Source organism: Pristiophorus japonicus, chromosome 23, assembly GCF_044704955.1.
Source record: "Pristiophorus japonicus isolate sPriJap1 chromosome 23, sPriJap1.hap1, whole genome shotgun sequence".
Taxonomy (NCBI): domain Eukaryota; kingdom Metazoa; phylum Chordata; class Chondrichthyes; family Pristiophoridae; genus Pristiophorus; species Pristiophorus japonicus.
Genome location: NC_091999.1, coordinates 1,405,467 through 1,427,360, shown reverse-complemented (window position 1 = coordinate 1,427,360; position 21,894 = coordinate 1,405,467). Strand labels below are relative to the sequence as shown.

Below are 21,894 nucleotides of genomic sequence, written 5' to 3'. Positions count from 1 at the left end.
GGAGGAGCGGAGAGAGAGAGAAGGGGAGGAGCGAGAGAGAGAGAAGGGGGGAGCGAGAGAGTCATGAAGAGAAGGGGGGGAGCGGAGAGAGAGAAGGGGGAGCGAGAGAGAGAGAAGGGGGGGGAGCGAGAGAGAGAGAAGGGGGGAGCGAGAGAGAGAGAAGGGGGGGAGCGAGAGAGAGAGAAGGGGGGGAGCGAGAGAGAGAGAAGGGGGGGTGCGAGAGAGAGAGAAGGGGGGGGGCGAGAGAGAGAGAAGGGGGGGAGCGAGAGAGAGAGAGAAGGGTGGCAGCGAGAGAGAGAGAGAGAGAGGGGAGCGAGAGAGAGAGAAGGGGGGAGCGAGAGAGAGAGAAGGGGGGAGCGAGAGAGAGAGAAGGGGGGAGCGAGAGAGAGAGAAGGGGGGAGCGAGAGAGAGAGAAGGGGGGAGCGAGAGAGAGAGAGAGAGAAGGGGGGGGAGCGAGAGAGAGAGAGAGAGAGAGAGAGATTGAGAGAAGGGGGGAGCAAGGGAGAGGGAGAGAGCGAGAGAAGGGGAGAGAGAGTGCGAGATGAGGGGTTGTCAGGCTGGGTGTCAGCTGTAATAGCAGTGAGGAGGAGCAGCTAATACTAAGGGATTGGAAAGAATCATTGGGAAAGTAACATGGTCATGTGGCGTGCAATCCCTTCATGAGTTCGATGCCGTATAAAAGAAAATGACAGCTTATCTGAAGTGGCACTTTAAAAGAGAACAAAAAGGCCGGTTCACGGGGCCCCTTCGAAGATAATCTGACGGGGGCAGGGTGGAGGGGGGGGCGGGGGGAAAGAGATCGGCAACAGCCCTGAGCCTCCTGTGACCATCCCGGGTCCAGGGAGGGTGTGGGGGTTGAAGGGTCACACGGGTATTGTATTGTCACACTCCCTGGGCCAGGACTGAGGGAGCGCTGCTTGGCCTTACGGACGAGACATTGCAGCCGAGGACTGCCTGCTCTCTCTCGGCCACGGCCACTGCTGGAGGAAGAGCAGGGGGGTTCTCCCGGGGCGTATCCTGGGGCCAATGTTCAGCTCTCAAGCAAACGTCACTAGAAATAGAAACTGCTCATTCTCGCATTGCTGCTTGTGGGAGCTTGCTGTGCGCAAATTGGCGGCCACGGCCCTGACACGACAGCAGTGACCACACGCCAAAGACACGATCCCCGGTCACTGCTTTGCTGACTGGGGGGGGGGGAAGGCACCCTGGCTGTGATGGAAGGCGTGTCAGAGGTCGTTTTCCAGTTATCCTCAGTAACAGGGCCTTGAAGGACCCCCCCCCTTGATCCAGCCCTTCTCCCCCAGCCTATCACCCCCCAAATTCCCCCAGCCCCTCCACTGACCACCTCCCCATCCCCTCCCTCCAGCTCACTCAGCCCCTACCCCCAGCCACTCCCCATTCCCTTCCTCCAGCACCCCTCCCTCCAGCTCCTCCTGCCCCTCTCACGCACCCCACACTCAAAAACTCCAGCCCCGCTCCCCATCCCCTCCCTCCAGCTCACTCAGCCCCTACCCCCAGCCACTCCCCATTCCCTTCCTCCAGCACCCCTCCCTCCAGCTCCTCCTGCCCCTCTCACGCACCCCACACTCGAAAACTCCAGCCCCGCTCCCCATCCCCTCCCTCCAGCTCACTCAGCCCCTACCCCCAGCCACTCCCCATTCCCTTCCTCCAGCACCCCTCCCTCCTGCCCCTCTCACGCACCCGACACTCGAAAACTCCAGCCCCGCTCTCCATCCCCTCCCTCCAGCTCACTCAGCCCCTACCCCCAGCCACTCCCCATTCCCTTCCTCCAGCACCCCTCCCTCCTGCCCCTCTCACGCACCCGACACTCGAAAACTCCAGCCCACCTCCCCATCCCCTCCCTCCAGCTCACTCAGCCCCTACCCCCAGCCACTCCCCATTCCCTTCCTCCAGCACCCCTCCCTCCTGCCCCTCTCACGCACCCGACACTCGAAAACTCCAGCCCAACTCCCCATCCCCTCCCTCCAGCTCCTCCTGCCCCTCTCACGCACCCCACTCTCTAACTCCAGCCCCGCTCCCCATCCCCCAGTCTTTCGGATGAGACGTTAAACCGAGGCCCCGTGTGCCCCCCCCCCTCAGGTGGATATAAAAGATCCCACGGCCACTATTCGGAAGAAGAGCGGGGGGAAGTTATCCCCAGGGTCCTGGGCCCAATATTTATCCCTCAATCAACATCACAAAAAAAAACAGATGCTCTGGGTCATGATCACATTGCTGTGTGTGGGAGCTTGCTGTGCGCAAATTGCCGTTTCCCACATTACAACAGTGACCGCACTCCAAAAGTACTTCATCGGCTGTAAAGCGCTTGGAGGCGCCTGGTGGTCATGAAAGGCGCTATATAAATGCAAGTCTTTCCCCCTCCCCACCCCCCAGATCCCCCCAGCACCCCCATCCCTCCCTCCAGCTCCCACCCCAACCTCCCCAACTCCCTCTCACGGCCCATCGCCGCAGTTCTTTTCCATCTGTCTCTCTATTCCTCCCGCTCTCCTCTCCACTTGGGTTGGGCACTCCACCCCCCCCCAGCCCAGCCACACACCCCAAAGTTTCCGTACCCAGTTGAGCATTCAATCAGCGGTCTGCCCAGGCAGCGAGTGTCGCCAGGGCGCGCTACCATGCAGAGAATTCACACCCACAATCCACAAGCACTTGCGAGCAGGGGTCACGGGACAGGAATCAGGGAGCGAGTAACTTGGCTGAATCTCTCGTCCTCGCTAACCCGGGGGGGGGGGGGGTCCTGTGGCCAATTGTGGCCCCCCTCCCCCAGGATCAACTAACTCAGCACAGCCTGAGGGGGGGGGGGTCGGGGGAACTTGATATCACCTCAGTCTCCTGAACGTATCGCTCTCAAAATGGCCGCCAGGCGGCCTTCAATAGCGGCTCTCTGCCCCTGCCCCTGCCCCTCCCTCTCCCCCCCCCAATGTGCTAGGCCCAACCTCCTATTCTTCCCACTCGCGTCAAAGTTGGGATTGCCTGCTGGGCGAGTCGGGGGGGGGGGGGGGGGGGGAGGGAAGAGCGTGAACTTTGAACCCTTGCAGGGGCAGTGGGCAACACAAGGTTCACCAGGTTGATTCCGGAGATGAAGGGCCTATACTCATTGGAGGTTAGAGGAATGAGAGGTGTAAGATTCTGAGGGGGCTCGACAGGGTAGGTGCAGAGAGGATGTTTCCCCTCGTGGGGGAATCTAGAACTAGGGGACATAGTCTCAGAATAAGGGGCCGCCCATTTAAAACTGAGATGAGGAGGAATTTCTTCTCTCAGAGGGTTGTAAATCTGTGGAATTCTCTGCCCCAGAGAGCTGTGGAGGCTGGGTCATTGAATATATTTAAGGCGGAGATAGACAGATTTTGAGCGATAAGAGAGTGAAGGGTTATGGGGAGCGGGCGGGGAAGTGGAGCTGAGTCCATGATCGGATCAGCCATGATCTTATTGAATGGCGGAGCAGGCTCGAGGGGCCGAATGGCCGACTCCTGCTCCTATTTCTTATGTTCTTACGCACCATCCAATAAGATAGTGATCAGGAGCAGGACCCTGATGCTTTTGTTTTCACTGACAGGGGTGGTGTGGTGGTGGGGTGGGGGGCGGGTACTGAGGCCAAATGGCCTACTCCTGCTCCAATTTTGTTATGTTCTTATAAAACACGCCACCCTCCAGGCCAGGCATGGCCAAGTGCTGGCAAAGAGTTAACAAGGCCAGAGACCCGCGTCCCTTTGGGATTGAGGTGGCATCAGACAGCGAGAGGCTCATGTTCCAACAGTCGGCAACCGAGATGCAATCATGTGAGGGACATGTGACTGCTGGCGAACTGACCTGAGGCTAGATTCCTTACACGAGGAGCCTTTGAAGTAGATTGCCTCGAGTGTCAGCAGACAGTTTGCGGGCACAGTTCCCAGACACTCCACTAGGTCACAAGACAACCCACCACCCTTCTCCCCTCCCCCCTCTTCCATCACTTCTAATATGTCCTTACTATACAGTACAAATGTACACGAGGCCCATACTGGAGAGAAGGTCACTCTGTGACCAGTAACCTTTATTAGCCAGCACTGAAGTGGAGAAGATGGGTGGAGCTTCCCCTTTTATACCTGAAAGTCCAGGTTAGGTGTGTCTCCCACAAGTTCACCACCTAGTGGTCAGTGTTCTCATGGTGTACAACTTCGGTCAGTTTATAGATGGATTACAATGACAGTAGCATACATGACAACTTCCACCTCTATCATCACCCGCCTCAGCTCAGCTCATCTGCTTCCGAAACCCTTCATCCATGCCTTTGTTACCTCCAGGCTCGACCATTCCAATGCTCCACTGGCTGGCCTCCCATCCTCCACCCCTCGTAAACTAGAGGTGATCCAAAACTCGGCTGCCCAGTGTCCTAACTTGCACCAAGTCCCGCTCACCCATCACCCCCTGTGCTCGCTGACCTGTGTCCTAACTCGCACCGAGTCCCGCTCACCCATCACCCCCTGTGCTCGCTGCCCCGTGTCCTAACTTGCACCAAGTCCCATTCACCCATCACCCCCTGTGCTCACTGCCCCGTGTCCTAACTCACACCGAGTCCCGCTCACCCATCACCCCCTGTGCTCACTGCCCCGTGTCCTAACTCGCACCAAGTCCCATTCACCCATCACCCCCTGTGCTCACTGCCCCGTTTCCTAACTCGCACCCAGTCCCACTCACCCATCACCCCCTGTGCTCGCTGCCCCGTGTCCTAACTCGCACCCAGTCCCACTCACCCATCACCCCCCGTGCTCACTGCCCTGTGTCCTAACTCGCACCCAGTCCCACTCACCCATCACCCCCTGTGCTCACTGCCCCGTGTCCTAACTCGCACCGAGTCCCGCTCACCCATCACCCCCTGTGCTCACTGCCCCGTGTCCTAACTCGCACCCAGTCCCACTCACCCATCACCCCCTGTGCCCCGTGTCCTAACTCACACCGAGTCCCGCTCACCCATCACCCCCTGTGCTCACTGCCCCGTTTCCTAACTCGCACCGAGTCCCACTCACCCATCACCCCCTGTGCTCGCTGCCCCGCGTCCTAACTCGCACCCAGTCCCACTCACCCATCACCCCCTGTCCTAACTCGCACCCAGTCCCACTCACCCATCACCCCCTGTGCTCACTGCCCCGTTTCCTAACTCGCACCGAGTCCCACTCACCCATCACCCCCTGTACTCACTGCCCCGTGTCCTAACTCGCACCGAGTCCCGCTCACCCATCACCCCCTGTGCTCACTGCGCCGTGTCCTAACTCACACCAAGTCCCGCTCACCCATCACCCCCTGTGCTCACTGCCCCGTGTCCTAACTCGCACCAAGTCCCGATCACCCATCACCCCCTGTGCTCACTGCCCCGTGTCCTAACTCGCACCAAGTCCCACTCACCCATCACCCCCTGTGCTCGCTGCCCCGTGTCCTAACTCACACCCAGTCCCACTCACCCATCACCCCCTATGCTTGCTGCCCCGTGTCCTAACTCGCACCCAGTCCCACTCACCCATCACCCCCTGTGCTCGCTGCCCCCGTGTCCTAACTCACACCCAGTCCCGCTCACCCATCACCCCCTGTGCTCACTGCCCCATGTCCTAACTCACACCCAGTCCCGCTCACCCATCACCCTCTGTGCTCACTGCCCCGTGTCCTAACTCGCACCGAGTCCCGCTCACCCATCACCCCCTGTGCTCACTGCCCCGTGTCCTAACTCGCACCAAGTCCCGATCACCCATCACCCCCTGTGCTCACTGCCCCGTGTCCTAACTCGCACCAAGTCCCACTCACCCATCACCCCCTGTGCTCGCTGCCCCGTGTCCTAACTCACACCCAGTCCCGCTCACCCATCACCCCCTGTGCTCACTGCCCCGTGTCCTAACTCGCACCAAGTCCCGCTCACCCACCTACATTAGCTCCCGGTTAAGCAACGCCTCAATTTTAAAATTCACATGCTTGTTTTCAAATCCCTCCATGGCCCTCATCCCTCCCTAGCTCCTCCAGCCCTACAACACCCCCACCCGAGATCTCTGCGTTCCTCTAATTCTCTTGCACATTCCCGATTTTAATCACTCCCACCATCGGTGGCCGTGACTTCTGCTGCCTGGGCCCCAAGCTCTGGAACTCCCTCCCTAAACCTCTCCATCTCTCGTTCCTCCTTTAAGACACTCCTTAAAACCTACCTCTTTGACCAAGCTTTTGGTCACCTGTCCCAATATCTCCTTATGTGGCTCGGTGTCAAATTTTCTTTGTTTGGTTCCAGTTAAACACCTTGGGATGTTTTACTATGTTAAAGGCGCGATATAAATGCAATTTGTTGTTGGTTTCCACCAACCAGAATGTCAACACATCGCACTCTCAGAATTTGCAGCTTCGGGCTTTTTTTTGTCGTCACTGCAACTCTGTTGGGTCAATTTCCCAGCAAGCACTGCCAGCAGGCACCTGGCGTGCTAATGATATAGGTAAAAAACAGGATGAGGTCCTACGAGACGAATTTAGGGAGCTTGGAGTTAAATTAAAAAGTAGGACCTCAAAAGTAGTAATCTCAGGATTGCTACCAGTTGCCACGTGCTCGGAATCGCAGGATAGCTTAGATGAATACGTGGCTTGACATGTGGTGCAGAAGGGAGGGATTCAAATTCCTGGGGCATTGGAAGCGGTTCTGGGGGAGGTGGGACCAGTACAAACCGGACGGTCTGCACCTGGGCAGGACCGGAACCAATGTCCTCGGGGGAGTTTTTGCTGGAGCTGTTTGGGAGGAGTTAAAACTTATTTGGCAAGGGGATGGGAACCTATGCAGGGAAACAGAGGGAAATAAAATGGAGACAGAAGCAATCGATAGAAAGGAGAATAGTAAAAGTGGAGGGCAGAGAAACCCAAGGCAAAAAACAAAAATGGCCACTGTACAGCAAAATTCTAAAGGGTCAAAGTGTGTTAAAAAGACAAGCCTGAAGGCTTTGTGCCTCAATGCGAGGAGTATTCGGAATAAGATGGACGAATTAATTGTGCAGATAGCAGTTAACGGATACGATGTGATTGGCATCACGGAGACATGGCTCCAGGGTGACCAAGGCTGGGAACTCAACATCCAGGGATATTCAGCATTTAGGAAGGATAGACAGAAAGGAAAAGGAGGCGGGGTGGCGTTGCTGGTTAAAGAGGAAATTAATGCAATAGTAAGGAAGGACATTGGCTTGGAAGATGTGGAATCGGTATTGGTGGAGCTGCGGAATACCAAAGGGCAGAAAACACGAGTGAGAGTTGTGTACAGGCCTCCAAATAGTAATAGTGAGGTTGGGGACAGCATCAAACAAGAAATAAAGGATGTGTGCAATAAAGGTACAGCAGTAATCATGGGCGACTTTAATCTACATATTGATTGGCCTAACCTAACTGGTAGCAATGCAGTGGAGGAGGATTTCCTAGAGTGTATTAGGGATGGTTTTCTAGACCAATATGTTGAGGAACCAACCAGAGAGCTGGCCATCCTCGACTGGGTGATGTGTAATGAGAAGGGACCAATTAGCAATCTTGTTGTGCGAGGCCCCTTGGGGAAGAGTGACCATAATATGGTAGAATTCTTTATTAAGATGGAGAGTGACACAGTTAATTCAGAGACTAGGGTCCTGAACTTAAGGAAAGGTAATTTTGACGGTATGAGGCGCGAATTGGCTAGATTAGACTGGCAAATGATACTTAAAGGTTTGACGGTGAATAGGCAATGGCAAACATTTAAAGATCATATGGACGACTTCAACAATTGTACATCCCTAAAACGAGGAAGGTGGCTCAACTGTGGTTAACAAAGGAAATGAAGGATAATGTTAAATCCAAGGAAGAGGCATATAAATTGGCCAGAAAAAGCAGTCCTCCAGAGGACTGGGAGAAATTTAGAATTCAGCAGAGGAGGACTAAGGGTTTAATTAAGAAGGGGAAAATAGAGTAAGAGGGGAAGCTTGCCGGAAACATAAAAACTGCAAAAGCTTCTATAGATATGAGAAAAGAAAAAGATTAGTGAAGACAAACGTAGGTCCCTTGCAGTCGGATTCAGGTGAATTTATAATGGGGAACAAAGAAATGGCAGACCAATTGAACAAATACTTTGGTTCTGTCTTCACAAAGGAAGACATAAATAACCTTCCGGATGTACTAGGGGACCGAGGGTCTAGTGAGAAGGAGGAACTGAAGGCTATCCTTATTAGGCGGGAAATTGTGTTAGGGAAATTGACGGGATTGAAGGCCGATAAATCCCCAGGGCCTGATAGTCTGCATCCCAGAGTACCTAGAAATAGTGGATGCATTGGTGATAATTTTCCAACAGTCTATCGACTCTGGATCAGTTCCTATGGACTGGAGTTTGCTAATGTAACACCACTTTTTAAAAAAGGAGGGAGAGAGAAAACGGGTAATTATAGACCGGTTAGCCTCACATCAGTAGTGGGGAAAATGTTGGAATCAATCATTAAGGATGAAATAGCAGCGCATTTGGAAAGCAGTGATAGGATTGGTCCAAGTCAGCATGGATTTATGAAAGGGAAATCATGCTTGACAAATCTTCTGGAATTTTTTGAGGATGTAACTAGTAGAGTGGACAAGGGAGAACCAGTGAATGTGATGTATTTGGACTTTCAAAAGGCTTTTGACAAGGTCCCACACAAGAGATTGGTGTGCAAAATCAAAGCACATGGTATTGGGGGTAATGTACTGACGTGGATAGAGAACTGGTTGGCAGACAGAAAGCAGAGAGTCGGGATAAACGGGTCCTTTTCAGAATGGCAGGCAGTGACTAGTGGGGTGCCGCAGGGCTCAGTGCTGGAACCCCAGCTCTTTACAATATATATTCATGATTTCGATGAAGGAATTGAGTGTAATATCTCCAAGTTTGCAGATGACACTAAACTGGGTGGTGGTGTGAGCTGTGAGGAGGACACTAAGAGGCTGCAGGATGATTTGGACAGGTTAGGCGATAGGGCAAATACATGGCAGATGCAGTAATAATGTGGATAAATGTGAGGTTATCCACTTTGGTGGCAAAAACACGAAAGCAGAATATTATCTGAATGGTGGCAAATTAGGAAAAGGGGAGGTGCAGCAAGACCAGGGTGTCATGGTTCATCAGTCATTGAAGGTTGGCATGCAGGTACAGCAGATGGTGAAGAAGGCAAATGGTATGTTGGCCTTCATAGCTAGGGGATTTGAGTATAGGAGCAGGGAAGTCTTACTGCAGTTGTACAGGGCCTTGGTGAGGCCCCACCTGGAATATTGTGTTCAGTTTTGGTCTCCTAATCTGAGGAAGGACGTTCTTGCTATTGAGGGAGTGCAGCGAAGGTTCACCAGACTGATTCCAGGGATGGCCGGACTGACAGATGAGGAGAGACTGGATCAACTGGGCCTTTATATACTGGAGTTTAGAAGGATGAGAGGGGATCTCATAGAAACATTTAAGATTCTGACGGGACTGGACAGGTTCGATGCAGGAAGAATGTTCCCGATGTTGGGGAAGTCCAGAACCAGGGGACACAGTCTTAGGATAAGGGGCAGGCCATTTAGGACTGAGATGAGAAACTTCTTCACTCAGAGAGTGGTTAACCTGTGGAATTCCCTGCCGCAGAGAGTTGTTGATGCCAGTTCATTGGATTATATTCAAGAAGGAGTTAGATGTGGCCCTTACGGCTAAAGGGATCAAGGGGTATGGAGAGAAAGCAGGAAAGAGGTACTGAGGGAATGATCAGCCATGATCTTATTGAATGGTGGTGCAGGCTCGAAGGGCCGAATGGCCTGATCCTGCACCTATTTTCTATGTTTCTATGTAATTAAGCCAAGTGAGTTTGACGACTCGGCCTCACTCATCCTCCCCACCAGCCACCACTCCATCCGTCCACCTCCCTCTTCCTGGGTGTGTGTCTTAAACTTTACTCCCAACCACTCTGACCCTGTTTTTCTGGTCCCCTGCGACATCACACACTCCATCCCATTATCTTTTTCTTCGGCGGTCCCTCGTATCGAGGATGACTTGCTTCCACGTCAAAAAAAGGATGAGTTCACAGGTGTTTCGATGAAGGACCTAATATTCCAGGTCACAAACTACATCCTGAAGGGTGGAAGATGCCTGTGGGTGGGTTTGTTTAACGTGGGGTGGCCGTTGCACACCAGCCACCACACGGGGCTTGACAGAGCGAGGCCTTGGCCCAGTGGCAAGGGTTAACCAGGACGACTGGAGACCAGCTCTGCTGCACGGACTTAGCGCGCCCACATATCTGGCCCATGCTGCCCCTGGGCCCTCGCCTCTTCTGGGCTCCGAGCTCCCGCCTCTACTGGGTCCCGATCGCATTGCTCCTGGGCCCAGATCTCTCGCCCCACCTCCACCACGACCTCTCGCCACACCTCTGCCGTACCTGGGCCCCACCGAAGTTCCTGCCCATGCTCCAATCAGCGACCTGTGTTTCGGTGATGTCACCCAATCACCCTCCTGGAATGGCTCGCGCTGTATCTGGAAGTGCAATGCTCCTTTTCTAGCCCCGGCCTGTGGCTGGTGTTTCCTCGCAGGTCGGGGCCCCACGTTGGTTCCAGGCCCGTTGCTCCCCCTCCCCCTCCTCCTCTTCTACCCCCGACCTGCGGCCCTGGAACCAGCGTGGTGCCCCGACCTGCGAGGAATCCCGTTATACCTCTAAAATGGCCCCACATCGAGACATCGCTATTCAAGCCTGAGGAACCACAGCTAATCAGGATGATCCTCGTCACTCATCCCACGCATTCAGGGAGCAATCTCAAGGCCCTTTCCTCTGTGTCGGTATCGCCATGTTATTTCAGGGCATCCAGAAACGTGCACACTCCCAATGGACCCAACCCCTTCCCATTCACTCCAATCGTACACAATCCCAATGGACCCAACCCCTTCCCATTCACTCCCACTGTACACAATCCCAATGGACCCAACCCCTTTCCATTCACTCCCACTGTACACAATCCCAATGGACCCAACCCCTTCCCATTCACTCCAATCGTACACAATCCCAATGGACCCAACCCCTTCCCATTCACTCCCACTGTACACAATCCCAATGGACCCAACCCCTTCCCATTCACTCCATTTACACAATCCCAATGGACCCAACCCCTTCCCATTCACTCCAATCGTACACAATCCCAATGGACCCAACCCCTTCCCATTCACTCCCACTGTACACAATCCCAATGGACCCAACCCCTTTCCATTCACTCCCACTGTACACAATCCCAATGGACCCAACCCCTTCCCATTCACTCCAATCGTACACAATCCCAATGGACCCAACCCCTTCCCATTCACTCCCACTGTACACAATCCCAATGGACCCAACCCCTTCCCATTCACTCCATTTACACAATCCCAATGGACCCAACCCCTTCCCATTCACTCCAATCGTACACAATCCCAATGGACCCAACCCCTTCCCATTCACTCCCACTGTACACAATCCCAATGGACCCAACCCCTTCCCATTCACTCCCACTGTACACAATCCCAATGGACCCAACCCCTTCCCATTCACTCCCATTTACACAATCCCAATGGACCCAACCCCTTCCCATTCACTCCCATTTGCACAATCCAAATAGACCCAACCCCTTCCCATTCACTCCCATTTGCACAATCCCAATGGACCCAACCCATTCCCATTCACTCCCATTGTACGCAATCTAAATGAACCCAACCCCTTGGGTTGCTGTGCTCCTGACCTAGCTATACAAGAGCATGGAGGTTATGCTTGAACTATATAAAACACAAGTTAGGCCACAGCTAGAGTACTGCGTGCAGTTCTGGTCACCACATTACAGGAAAGATGCACTAGAGAGGATACAGAGGCGATATATGAGGATGTTGCCTGGACTGGAAAACTTTAGCTATGAGGAAAGATTGGATAGGCTGGGGTTGTTTTCCTTGGAAGAGGAAACTGAGGGGAGACCTTATAGGAGGTGTATAAAATTATGAGGGGCCTGGATAGAGTGGATAGGAAAGATCTATTTCCCTTAGCAGAGGGTCAACAACCAGGGGGCTTAGATTTAAAGTAATTGGTAGGAGGATTACAGGGGATTTTTTTTCACCCAGAGGGTGGTGGGGGTCTGGGGCGGAACTCACGGCCTGAAAGGGGGGTAGAGGCAGAAACCCTCACCATACTTAAAAAGTACCTGGATGTGCCCCTGAAGTGCCGTAACCCACAGGGCTACGGACCCAGAGCGGGAAAGTGGGATTAGGCTGGATGGCTCTTGGTCGGCCGGCGCGGACACAATGGGCCGAAATGGCCTCCTTCCGCGCGGTAAATTTCTGCTGGTGATCCTGGGAGTTGATGATCGGTAACCCAGCTGTAAGAGGTCCCTGCAAGACTCAGCACACGTGGGCAGTGTGAATGGCCATGCAGATTCTCTCGTGTTGTTACTGTTCTCTCCCTATAATTAGATTAAATCACGGGGCAATCTAATCAGAGCTGGTGCAGATAATTGCTGAGTGGATGATTTGATTCAGAGATAAATCAGATTTTTACAGCCAAGCACTTCACTGCTTGCCAACTGACTTTCGCGGTCCAAGAGTCTATGAGCAGCTGGACTTTAATCGTGAACTGCAAATGGTTAAACACATTATGCCTTGGGTGAGACGCTTGCGTTAACCACAACAAATTGCATTTACACAGTGCCGTTAACTGAGTAAAAACGTCTCAAGGCCCCTCAGAGGAGCGATCGGACAATATTTTGATTCTGGAGATGAAGGGATTGATTTATGAGGAAAGGTTGAGCAGGTTGGGCCTATACACATTGGAGTTCAGAAGAATGAGAGGTGATTTAATCGAAACTTAGAAGATAACGAGGGGGCTCGACAGGGTAGATGCAGAGATATTTCCACTCATAGGGGAATCTAGAACTAGGGGACATAGTCTCAGAATAAGGGGCCCATTTAAAACGGAGCTGAGGAGGAATTTCTTCTCTCAGAGGGTTGTAAATCTGTGGAATTCTCTGCCCCAGAGAGCTGTGGGGGCTGGGTCATTGAATATATTTAAGGTGGAGATAGACAGATTTTTGAGCGACAAGGGTTATGGGGAGCGGGCGGGGAAGTGGAGCTGAGTCCATGATCGGATCAGCCATGATCTTGTTGCATGGCGGAGCAGGCTCGAGGGGCCGAATGGCCGACTCCTGCTCCTGTTTCTGATGTTGTTATTTGACACCGAGCCACAAGGAGGTGTGAGGACATGGTTAAAGTGGTAGATTCTAAAGCGTGTCTTAAAAAGGAGGGGAGAGAGGTAGAGAGGGTTCGGCAGGGAATTCTAGAGCTTAGGACCTTGGCAGCTGAGGCACAGCTTCCGATGGTGGAGCGATTGGAGGAGAGCAGATATCGAGGAGGGTCAGTCAGCGAGCACAGGGGGGTGATGGGTGAGCGGGACTGGGTGCGAGTTAGGACATGGGGTCAGCGAGCACAGGGGGGTGATGGGTGAGCGGGACTGGGTGCGAGTTAGGACACAGGGCAGTGAGCACAGGGGGTGATGGGTGAGTGGGACTTGGTGCGAGTTAGGACACGGGGTCAGCGAGCACAGGGGGTGATGGGTGAGCGGGACTGGGTGTGAGTTAGGACACGGGTCAGCGAGCACAGGGGGGTGATGGGTGAGCGGGACTGGGTGTGAGTTAGGACACGGGTCAGCGAGCACAGGGGGGTGATGGGTGAGCGGGACTGGGTGTGAGTTAGGACACGGGGCAGTGAGCACAGGGGGTGATGGGTGAGCGGGACTTGGTGCGAGTTAGGACACAGGGCAGTGAGCACAGGGGGTGATGGGTGAGCGGGACTCGGTGCGAGTTAGGACACGGGGCAGTGAGCACAGGGGGGTGATGGGTGAGCGGGACTCGGTGCGAGTTAGGACACGGGGCAGTGAGCACAGTGGGTGATGGGTGAGTGGGACTGGGTGCGAGTTAGGACACGGGGCAGTGAGCACAGGGGGTGATGGGTGAGCGGGACTCGGTGCGAGTTAGGACACGGGGGCAGTGAGCACAGGGGGTGATGGGTGAGCGGGACTCGGTGCGAGTTAGGACACGGGGCAGCCGAGTTTTGGATCACCTCGAGTTTACGTCGGGTAGAATGTGGGAGGCCAGCCAGGTGTGCATTGGAATAGTCCAGTCTGGAGGTAACAAAGGCACGGGCGACGGTTTCAGCAGCGGATGGGCAAGGAGGCGGGCAGGGAGTGAATGGGAAGGGGGGGGGGGGCGATGTGGGGGGTTGGGTCTATTAGGACAATCCATGCCGTCTGGTGAATCTCCGCAAGGCCCCATTTCGTCACAAACAGGACGGCACGTGCTGTGCTGATGCCAGAGATATCTGTGGGCTCTCGCTGCACAATTGGCCCTATGTTCCACCGTCTGATCAGCCGATACGAATGGCACTTGGGCAAGTATCCCAAGCGAGTGTCGTAGTCAGTCACAGGACTACAGTGCCAGCTGTGGCTCAGTGGGCAGCACTCTCGCCTCTGAGTCAGAAGGTTGTGGATTCAAGTCCCCACTCAGGGGGCTTGAGCACACAAAAAAAAATCTAGACCAACACTCTAGTGCAGCGCTGAGGGAGTGCTGCACTGTCTTTGGATGAGACGTTAAACCGAGTCCCCGACTGCCCTCTCAGGTGGCCGTAAAAGATCCCACGGCACTATGTCGAAGAAGAGCAGGGGAGTTATCCCCAGTGCCCTGGGGCTAATATTTATCTTTCAATCAACATTACCAAAAAAACAGATTATCTGGTCACAATCGCATTGCTATTTGTGGGAGCTTGCTGTGCGCAAATTGGCGTTTCCCACATTACTCCAAAAGTACTTAATTGGCTGTAAAGTGCTTTATTGTTTGTAAGGCACTATATAAATTCAAGAGGTAGGTTTTAAGGAGTGTCTTGAAGGAGGAAAGAGAGGCAGAGAAATTTAGGGAGGGGGTTCCAGAGCTTGGGGCCCAGGCAACAGAAGGCACGGCTACCGATGGTGGAGCGATTATAATCAGGGATGCTCAGGGGGGCAGAATTAGAGGAGTGCAGACATCTCGGGGGGGTTGAGGGGCTGGAGGGGATTACAGAGATAGGGAGGGGCGAGGGCCATGGAGGGATTTGTAAACAAGGATGGGAATTTTGAAATTGAGGCGTTATGCTATCCTGCAACCAGTCTCCATTCCTCAATGTGTGAGCTCGGGGAATGGGGGCAAGCTATTCAACCACACGGCCCTCCCCAACACCAGGAGCATGAAGGGTAAGTGTAGCCTCTCCCCCACGCCCCAGGCTGGGTCAGCTCATTCAGCACAGACCCTTCCTATGCCGTGTGGCTCGGTACTGCACCGGATCACCACGCCGAGTTATGGGACGGTAATTTACCAGAGTTATTCAAAGTGTCGCTAGCGGCTCTCCTCGCTCAGAAAGAGGACCTGCTCAAGACAGCACGTTCCCAGTCTGTTCTCAGTCTACACAGCGCCCATCACACACACTCCCCTCCTGTTACTTCCAGATCGCACTTCCCGCGTAGACCCTCCACACTCCCGTTACTCTCTCCCCATGCAGACCCTCTCTCACTCCCCCCAGTGCAGACCCTCCCTCACAAGTGTAGACCCTCCCTTACTCCCCGCCCCCCCAGTGTAGACCCTCACCCCCCCCCCCAGTATAGACCCTCTCTCACACCCTCCCCCCAGTGTAGACCCTCCCTCACACCCTCCCCCCAGTGTAGACCCTCACTCCCCCCCAGTGTAGACCCTCACCCCCCCCAGTATAGACCCTCTCTCACACCCTCCCCCCAGTGTAGACCCTCACCCCCCCAGTATAGACCCTCTCTCACACTCTCCCCCCAGTGTAGACCCTCCCTCACACCCTCCCCCCAGTGTAGACCCTCACTCCCCCCAGTATAGACCCTCTCTCACACTCTCCCCCCAGTGTAGACCCTCCCTCACACCCTCCCCCCAGTGTAGACCCTCACTCACACCCTCCCCCCAGTGTAGACCCTCACTCCCCCCCAGTATAGACCCTCACCCCCCCCCCCCAGTATAGACCCTCCCTCATACCCTCCCCCCAGTATAGACCCTCCCTCATACCCTCCCCCCAGTATAGACCCTCCCTCATACCCTCCCCCCAGTATAGACCCTCCCTCATACCCCCCCCCAGTATAGACCCTCCCTCATACCCCCCCAGTATAGACCCTCCCTCATACCCCCCCCCCAGTATAGACCCTCCCTCATACCCTCCCCCCAGTATAGACCCTCCCCCACCACCCCCAGTGTAGACCCTCACTCCCCCACTCCCAGTGTAGACCCTCACTCCCCCACTCCCAGTGTAGACCCTCACTCCCCCCCCAGTGTAGACCCTCACTCCCCCACTCACAGTGTAGACCCTCACTCACAGTGTAGACCCTCACTACCCCCCCAGTGTAGACCCTCACTCCCCCCCGCCAGTGTAGACCCTCACCCCCCCACTCCCAGTGTAGACCCTCACTCCCAGTGTAGACCCTCACTCTTCCCCCCCCCCCCAGTGTAGACCCACACTCCCCCTCCCGTGTAGACCCACTCCCAGTGTAGACCCTCACTCCTCCCCCAGTGTAGAACCTCACTCCCACCACCCCAGTGTAGACCCTCACTCCCCCTCCCCCAGTGTAGACCCTCACTCCCCCCTCCCCCAGTGTAGAACCTCACTCCCACCACCCCAGTGTAGACCCTCACTCCCCCTCCCCCAGTGTAGACCCTCACTCCACCTTCCCCAGTGTAGACCCTCACTCCATCTCCCCCAGTGTAGACCCTCACTCCCCCTCCCCCAGTGTAGACCCTCACCCCCCCCCCCAGTGTAGACCCTCACTCCCACCACCCCAGTGTAGACCCTCACTCCCCCAGTGTAGACCCTCACTCCCCCTCCCCAGTGTAGACCCTCACTCCCCCTCCCCAGTGTAGACCCTCACTCCCCCTCCCCCAGTGTAGACCCTCACTCCCCCCTCCCCCAGTGTAGACCCTCACTCCCCCCTCCCCCAGTGTAGACCCTCACTCACCCCCCCCAGTGTAGACCCTCACTCACCCCCCCCCCCCCAGTGTAGACCCTCCCCTCCATTACTCTCTTTCCCGCTGTAGACCCTCCCTCCCCCACTGGAGCCTGCCCCTCACTGACAGGACCGGGCAGAAATTGGGGGCGGTGGTTGACTGAAGCATTACAACTGGCCTGAGTGGCCCCTGGTGTCGGCGGTGGAGGAGTTGGAGAGCATCAACAAAGTTTCCTGCTCCTGATCACCAGCCAGTGGCACCCGCTCAGCCCGTTCACTCGTGGGCTGAGGAGGAGGCAGGGAAATCAATCTGGGCTGTGATGCCCCCTATAGCCGAAGATCCAGGCCGACACTTTTTTTGGGGAGCTATCCCGCACTTCAGTCACTTGCGACCAGGAAACCTGCATCTCCTCTCCCCCCCCCCCCCCCAAAGCGCGAATCCCGAGCCATAATCGAGGTGTACAGGGGAGGAGAGGAGGGGAAAGAGGTGTCCCACACGGGGCTACTCACCGACGATAATGCCGCAGGCGCTCACCAGCCCAATCTCCTTCTTCAGGGCCACCCCTTGCCCACCGTTCTCCCCTTTCTTGCCGCCGTTCTCCGAGTTGTTGAGGGTCTCAGCACTTTTGCTGGTGGAGGCTGGACTCCTCAATCGACTTCCCTCAGCCATTCTGCCTCCCTAATTCTCCTTACAATTAGTATATATTTCTCTTTTAAGTCAAAAGTATGAGAGAGAACCAGAGGTTCAGAGCAGAAATTACAAGCTTGTGTGAGAGAAAAGGTTAAAAAAATAATAATTAAATGATACTGAAATTTTTTTTAAAAATCTATTAATTTCCTGCCAATTCCTCCCAGCCCAAGGGGGTGGATTCCACTCCCAGATAATGCCACTCCAAAGATGCACTTACTTTTGTCCCCTTATCTGAGTCAGGAACGGTGCTCAGGGACACACTACTGCCCCCACACCTTTACTGAGATATAAAAAGAAATGAGCAAAATTTAAAAGACAGATGGGACGTGGGACGAGAGCAAAAGGCATCAATTACTCACACACACACACACACACACACAAAAGCAAAACAAATTTTAAAATCCAGCCACACAGCGGGTGGGAAGAGTTTTTTTTTTTAAAACTGAAAGGTTGGTTTTCTTCCTGCACATTCATCAATTAATACACGGATTCATTAAAATGGGCCAAGCAGCAATCTGCAGAAACTGCTCTGACTATTCTGCAGACTGATCCAGCCCGGAGGAGATGCAGTTTTCGTCCCAAGGTCCTGGTTATAGTTGAGTTTCCCAGCCCAGATCTGCTCTGCTTTGCTTTGCTTTGCTTTGAAAAGGATTTTGCAGCTCTGCTCTCTCGATTTTTCTCTCTCTCTCTCTCGCTCTTCTTTGGCTTTTTATATGTTTTATTCTCACTCGGCTCCTCCTTCCTGGCGTGTCTTCAATCTGACGCTGCTCGAAGGAGGGAGAGAGAAAAACAGCCTGCAAGATCACACAGGGCGGTAACAGGCGCCTGCGGAAGAGATTGCAACGCCACCCCAGCTCCAGAGTTCGATGCAAAAAAGGAAAAGGGAATCGTTCAGCCAAAGTCGCTTTATTAAAAGCAAACAGATGGAATCAGCGGCTCCTCCAGCCCAGAAGGGCTCGCCACCCCCCCCTCTCTCCCGTCCTTCAGTGAGGACCAGCTAGCCCAGCCTTGCCCAAGGTCAGGTGCCGAACAACAAGATGGGAAGAGCTGAGTCAGTCAGGACAAGGCTCATTTACAACCCACAGCTTGTCCTTCGTTTGTACTACCCACAGATTACACGTCCCACAGGGCGGCCGGGGGGGGGGGGTTTATAGGGGCAGGCTGTCAAACACTGGGGTTCAGTGGGGCTGTGTTTATTAAAGAGAGATTGTGAAATCCATTCAGTTCAGGGGTTGTGATTATTGAAGATTGGTTGTGAAATCCAGTGGGTTTAGGGGCTGTGTTAAAGGGACAGATTGTGAAATCCAGTGGGTTTAGGGGCTGTGTTAAAGGGACAGATTGTGAAATCCAGTGGGTTTAGGGGCTTGTTAAAGGGACAGATTGTGAAATCCAGTAAGTTTAGGGGCTTGTCAAAGGGACAGATTGTGAAATCCAGTGGGTTTAGGGGCTGTGTTAAAGGGACAGATTGTGAAATTCAGTGAGTTTAGGGACAGCATTTATTAAAGGGACAGATTGTGAAATCCAGTGGGTTTAGGAGCTGTGTTAAAAGTACAGATTGTGAAATTCAGTAAGTTTAAGGGCTGTGTTAAAGGGACAGATTGTGAAATTCAGTGAGTTTAGATGCTGCGTTTATTAAAGGGACAGATTGTGAAATCCAGTGAGTTTAGGCACAGCATTTATTAAAGGGACAGATTGTGAAATCCAGTGGGTTTAGGGGCTGTGTAAAAGGGACAGATTGTGAAATCCAGTAAGTTTAGGGGCTTGTTAAAGGGACAGATTGTGAAATCCAGTAAGTTTAGGGGCTTGTCAAAGGGACAGATTGTGAAATCCAGTGGGTTTAGGGGCTGTGTTAAAGGGACAGATTGTGAAATTCAGTGAGTTTAGGGACAGCATTTATTAAAGGGACAGATTGTGAAATCCAGTGGGTTTAGGAGCTGTGTTAAAAGTACAGATTGTGAAATCCAGTAAGTTTAGGGGCTGTGTTAAAGGGACAGATTGTGAAATTCAGTGAGTTTAGATGCTGCGTTTATTAAAGGGACAGATTGTGAAATCCAGTGGGTTTAGGGACAACATTTATTAAAGGGACAGATTGTGAAATTCAAATTCACCGACCTCAGCGCGGAGAGTGGACCTGGCTGGGGACAGGGCGGAGCCAGGGAAATAAAGAGCAAAAGAGAGAGAAAAAAATTGGAGTGACATCACAGGACAGCGGGTAGGCGATGGGTTGATGAGTATTACAGCTCCTTTGTTCTCCAGGTTAGGTAGGTGGATTAAATTCAAAACCGGGAGAGTATTAACTACTATAACTTTATTGAATTAATAATTTAAACTAAACTAACTAATTAAAACTACAAATTAAAAGTAAAAATAATCGTTTGAATAAATACTGTAGCTAATTATATAAATAAAATAAGGTTGATCGAGATGGAGGGCGGGTGGTGTGTGATAACTGCAGCATGTGGGAGTTGGCGGCGACCAATGAGATCTCGAGCAGCCACATCTGTGGTAAGTGTCTGCAGCTCGAGCAACTTCGGCTCAGAGTTGTTGAGCTGGAGTCCGAGCTGCAGATGTTGCGATGCATCAGGGAGGGGGAGAGTTACCTGGACACTTTGTTCCAGGAGGGGGGTGTCACACCCCCTTCGGTTAAGCAGTACTTTAGAATTCGTCAATTATCAGGGACAGGAGGGTGTGACTGCGAGACAGGAAGGTATGGGGACCCAGGATATAGTGATGGAGGAGCCTCAGCCCTTGATCTTGTCCAACAGGCACGAGGTACTTGCTGCCTGTATGGATGAGAACAAGGACTGCGGGGAGGATGGGCAAACTGGTCACAGCACCGTGGTACAGGAGGCCATTCAAGTGGGGGGAATAAAAAGGAATGTGGTAGGCGACAGTATGTTCTCTGCAGCTGTGACAGGGAGTTCCCGAGGTTGTGCTGCCAGGGTTAAGGATATCTCCTCGCGGTTGGAGAAGAAATTGGGAATGGGGTGGGGTGTGGGGGGGGGGGGGAGGATCCAGTTGTTGTGGTGCACTTAGGAACCAATGACATGGGTAGAACCAGGAATGAGGGAGCTTGAGGAGCTAGGATCCAAATTAAAAAGCAGAACCTCAAAGGTAATAATCTCTGCATTGTTACCCGAGCCACACGCAAATTGGCATAGGGGCAAACCGATTCGAGGTTTAAATGCATGGCTCAAAGAGTGGTGTGAGAGGCAGAGGTTTTGCTTCATGGGGAACTGGCACCAGTACTGGGGAAAGAGAGAGCTGTTCCGTTGGGACGGGCTCCACTTAAAATGGGCTGGGACCAGTGTCCTGGTGAACCGAATAACTAGGGCAGTAGATGGGGCTTTAAACTAATGAACGGGGGGAGGGCGGGGGGCGGGGGGGAGGGGAGGATTCAGGAAAAAATAAATTTAAAAGCAGCAAGAGAAACGTCAAGGCTCTGGAGCAGAGTAGAGTTTGGGGTAAAAATAAGCAGAGTGGGTCAGGGGGAGCAACAAAGATAATCGGCCTCGGTGGACTAAGGTGACATCAGGGAAGAATAGTAATAATCCAAGCGAATGCGTGAAACATTCACAACAAGATAGATGAATTAATAGCGCAGATAGAAATGAATAGGTTTGCTCTAATACCCATTACGGAGACGTGGTTGCAAAGTGACCATGGTTGGCAATTAAATATTCCAGGATACGTAACTTCTAGCCGAGATAGGCAAAATGGAGAAGGAGGAGGGGCAGTCCTGATGTTAAAGGATGGGATAAAGACAGTGGAGAGAAAAGATCTTAGCTCCGAAAATTAAGAAGTCAAATCAGTTTTGGTGGAGCTAAGAAACAGCAACGGGCAGAAAACATTGGTGGGAGTTGTTTATAAGCCCCCAAACAGTAGTAGTAATGTACGCTCGCGGCCTTCCGTGAGAGGTGGGCACCGGAGGGACTGGAGTGCATCGTCTCCCCCGGCAACCAAATTTTAATTGGATACGTTTAATGCCCAGAGTTTAATTTGTTTATTTGTCGGTTTTTAGTGCCCCTTTAATAAGGGGGCATTTGATTTACAGATCAACCAAAATAGTTGTAGTGTAGGGGACAGTATAAATCTGGAAATTAGGAAGTATGTAATAAGTCTAATGCGGTAGTCATGGGGGACTTTAATCTACAATAAGACTGGGCAAACCCAATTGTTAGTAATAGTGTGGAGGATGAATTC

At 53.2% G+C, this 21,894-nt stretch overlaps 1 protein-coding gene across 1 annotated transcript in view; it reads right to left on the bottom strand.

Moving 5' to 3' along the window:
- Positions 1 to 18,405, bottom strand: part of LOC139235595 (large neutral amino acids transporter small subunit 2-like) — a 119,973-nt gene extending 101,568 nt beyond the window's left edge. The window contains exon 1 of the mRNA XM_070866629.1: positions 17,511 to 18,405. Within this exon, the coding sequence (XP_070722730.1) occupies positions 17,511 to 17,670 (160 nt within the window). The 5' untranslated portion in view covers positions 17,671 to 18,405. The remainder of the gene's footprint in view (positions 1 to 17,510) is intronic.
- Positions 18,406 to 21,894: the final 3,489 nt, after the last annotated feature.